This window comes from Beta vulgaris, chromosome 3, assembly GCF_026745355.1.
Source record: "Beta vulgaris subsp. vulgaris cultivar EL10 chromosome 3, EL10.2, whole genome shotgun sequence".
Taxonomy (NCBI): domain Eukaryota; kingdom Viridiplantae; phylum Streptophyta; class Magnoliopsida; order Caryophyllales; family Amaranthaceae; genus Beta; species Beta vulgaris.
The window spans coordinates 35,653,229-35,657,820 of NC_079204.1; the positions used below are offsets into that span (position 1 = coordinate 35,653,229).

At 30.4% G+C, this 4,592-nt stretch overlaps 1 protein-coding gene across 1 annotated transcript; it reads right to left on the minus strand.

Moving 5' to 3' along the window:
• Nucleotides 1-641: 641 nt before the first annotated feature.
• Nucleotides 642-3,148, minus strand: LOC125495880 (uncharacterized). The gene is made up of 2 exons (XM_057393262.1): nucleotides 3,018-3,148; nucleotides 642-1,869 (listed from the first exon to the last, which is right to left on the minus strand). Exons 1-2 carry the CDS (start codon nucleotides 3,133-3,135, stop codon nucleotides 1,595-1,597), a joined length of 393 nt encoding a protein of 130 aa, XP_057249245.1. The 5' UTR covers nucleotides 3,136-3,148; the 3' UTR covers nucleotides 642-1,594.
• Between the last annotated feature and the right edge of the window lie 1,444 nt (nucleotides 3,149-4,592).

Sequence of the window (4,592 nt, forward strand, 5' to 3'; positions counted from 1 at the left end):
CTATATCATTTCAATATACACTATATCATTTCTATATACACTATATCATATCAATATACACTATATATCATTATACACTATATCACTTAAATACACTATATCATTGTAATACACTAATCATTAAACATACCTATATCACTTAACATACACATATCATTGTAACATACACTTATCACTGAACATACACTATATCATATAACATACACTATATCACTTAAACATACACTATATCATTTAACATAACTATATCACTTTAACATACACTATATCACTGTAACAAAATCCATCACTGACACCTATATGTTTTACATACACTATATCATTTGAACATACACTATATCATTGTAACATACACTATATCATTGTAACATACACTATATCATTGTAACATACACTACGCCATTTTCACATACACTATATCATTTTAACATACACTATATCATTTTAACACACACTATATCATTTTAACATATACTATATCATATCAATATACACTATATCATTTTAACATACACTATATGATATTAACATACACTATATCATACCAATATACACTATATCACATATAACCAGGTTATATCAGTCAAAACTCTACTATATCAGAAAATTGAACTTACATCTCTAGCTTGAGCAGTTATCTCTTCATCAGTCTGACTTCCTAGCGGAAGCTCAAACTGAATATAAAGCTTGCCCTTCACCTTCCTCTTGGGCGCAGCCTTGTTTGTTGCATCACCACCACTACTTCCACCACTTCTTGTATCATCACTCAATACAGGACGTGGTACATACTGAACTTCAATTTTCTTTTGAACCGGCTTCATCCGGTTGAAATCAATTTGTCCATCTTCAGTGAAGTAAAACTTGGCACTGATTGGATAAGTTTCATCGAGCAAACTACTCCCAAACTTATCACAGAGTACTTCACGACGAACTCTCTTTGAAATTGACTCATTATCCCAAAGAGCCAACAGAGGGAGTTGAGTTGGAGGCACCCCATCACCAATTTGTAGGTGATGGAAGTAAATCAACTGCAACAATATTATACAACCACTATAATGCGCCCGACCAGCTTTAGACCACATCGAGTTCTTGAATAGAACATTTGCATACATCAATCTACCCAAAATATATTTACACCAATTGTAATGAGGAATTTTCTGAACCTCATGTACAGCTAGAACAAGTCGCAAATCAAGCGTGTTATTTACAACTGGAGCTAAAAAAGAGGAAAAGGCAAATAAAACATAAAGCTTTTTAAACACCTCCCCACCATCCACTAACTTCTTTAGCTCAGAATATACAGCACTCAAACCAATCTGACCTTTCTCCCGATCAACTTTAAAATACTCCCTCCAACTTGCTTTTAAATCAAAATGCGGATTATCTGCATTAGGTCCCCTAGAGACATCCAGCACATCCTGTCCTTCGACCATAGGGAACTGAAAGACATCATAAACATCATATTGGTTCACTTCGAACTATTTCCCATAACCCACCTTAAACATCCCCGAACCACCATCGAACCTATCCACCAACCATGCACTCAAAGCATTGTTAGTCCTCGTAATCTTCAAATGCAACAAAGAACCAAAACCTATTTCAGTAACAGCTTTTTCTGCTCAGAAGTAAAAGCTTCATTCAACTCACAAAGCCTTTTACCACAACAATTAGTTCTGAATGGGTTTACTGTATTTTCTTGAGCGACACCGGATATTTTCTTCTTCTTTAGAGATAGTAAGGTTTGATTCAGACTTGAATCTCTTACCCTCTTCATGACTTTTGGTACTTCTTTTATTACTACCATTTGAACAACTTTAGTTCCTTCACTAACACCAGGATCACTTCTTCTATCCTGCTGTCCAATGTACTCTGCAATAAATAATTGTAACATACACTATATCATTATAACATACACTATATCATTTTAACATATACTATATCATTATAACATATACTATATCACTTAAACATACACTATATCATTATAACATACACTATATCACTTTAACATACACTCTATCACTGAAACATACACTATGTTACTGAAACATAAACTAGATCACTATAACATACACTATATTATATCAATATACACTATATCATACAGAGATACACTATATCATATCAATATACACTATATCACTTAAACATACACTATATCATTGAAACATACACTATATCACTGAAACATACACTATATCACTATAACATAAACTATATCATTGTAACATACACTATATCACTGAAACATACACTATATCACTGAAACATAAACTATATCACTATAACATACACTATATCACTGAAACATACACTATATCACTATAACATACACTATATCATATCAATATACACTATATCATATCAATATACACTATATCACTCAAACATACACTATATCATTGTAACATACACTATATCATTATAACATACAGTATATCACTTAAACATACACTATATCACTGAAACATACACTATATCACTATAACATACACTATATCATTGTAACATACACTATATCATTATAACATACACTATATCACTTAAACATACACTATATCATTGTAACATACACTACATCACTTTAACATACACTATATCATTTTGACATACACTATATCACTTTAACATACAATATATCATATCAAAAACACATAATCTGATGTCAATATACACTGTCAAAGAACTATCACAACAACACTATCATTTCAAAATACACTATACGATGAGAAAATACACTATATCATATTTAACATACACTATATCATGAAAATACACTATAATGTCATACTACTATATCATATCATCACAGGTATCACACAACTACAAAATATTAATTTAAAATTAACCAAAAAAAAAAGCAGAACTCCAAAATCGAACAAAAATCAACAGAATTTTATCATCCAAACAATAAAAATCGCACAAAAAATCAACGATGAGTAATTGAACTACAAAACATCAAAACTACAAAAATTATAAGAAATTATAGTAAAAACTAAAATCAACAACATAATTACCATCAGTGTGAGAAGTTCCAGTAACCTCCGGAACTTTTGCACCATCACCAAGACCAAGCGATGAACGCAAACCTCTACGTTTTGCAGCATTTCGGTTACCAATCGTCTTCTTTCCCATCGCTAAATTCAAATTCTACCAGAACTCAAACTGAAAAAATTATGGCAGAGAGAGATTACACAAAACTGAACTTTAAGAGAGAGAAAATATTAGGAGAGATAAAAACCGAACGCGCCAAAAACTGAAAAGCAATAAACTCACGTGATATGGATCGGGTGCACACTAAGTTAGTGTGCACCGGGTTCATATTAGTTTTTTTATAATGTTTTTGGTTATAATTTTCCTTTTTGCTTATCTTTTAGTTATTTTACCTTATATAATTATGTATTATGGGATGATTTATATCTTTTCCTAATCTTAGTTGGATAAGCGTAAATATTAGTTATATCTTAGTTAGATTAGTTTATCCTTTCCTCTAAATTTATCTTTTAGTTTCCTATTCCTATTCCGATTCTACTTATCCAACTAGTATAAATAGGGGTCTCCACCCATCATATTCTTCACACCAAATTTGAGAAATAAATCTCTTTTCTCAAGTTTAAATTCTCTCTCTCTTTTAGCCTACCTTTCCCTTTCTCCCTAGTAGTTATTAATTTTCAAGGTGCGTGTATTTGTAGATCTTTAATAATTGTTTTGCAAGTGTAGTATCATATTTTGGATTAAAATACATGTTTTTATGAGTTTTATTATGATTTGCATCTGTTTTATATGAACATGTTTGAATGTTTACAAATTTTATTTATGAACTTTGAATTATGTCTTTCCTTTAATATATTTATAAAGTTTGATCTTTGAAGTTATATTCAAATATTTTAGAAGGAGTTTGATCTTTTGATTCATGTTTAAATATTTAAAAAGGAGTGTTTTTAAACTATTATTATTTTTCAAAGGTTAACCCTTGAGCAAGTTATTTTATTTTTGCCTTTATATGGCTAACTTTATAAGAATTATTATTCTTTTTAAAGGAGGATTATTTCATAATGATTTTTATTAATTATATGATCTTTCATGATCGCAATTATAAAGAGGTAACGACTTGTTATTTATTAGCAAGAACGGTAGCCATTATATTATTTACCCATGTACTTTTTGTATAAGTCATGTCGACAAGATAGTAACCCCTCGTGATAGACTCAATAAGGAATACTAAACTTGGGGGGTGTGCACACTTTAGGCAAGGTACCTAGGCAAGGAAAAATGATTTTTTTTCCAGGTTCTATATTATATATTATAAAAGTATTATCAAGTATCCAAGAAAGGTTTTTTGAAATTAAATATTTCAAAAGTTTGATTAAATAAAGTGTTTAATATTCTACATATACATGTCTTCAGTATTTTTACTGACACGCTTTTGTTTTGTTTTGTTTTGTTTTATGGCTTTGTCCCTGTGATGACCCTTTTGGCGAGCAGAATTTACAGGTTGATATGATGTATACTTCATATGGGGAGCTAGTGAGAAATCATAATTAGTCAAGGAGTTGTTATTTTATTTTCTTTAATCCATTGTTATACAATTG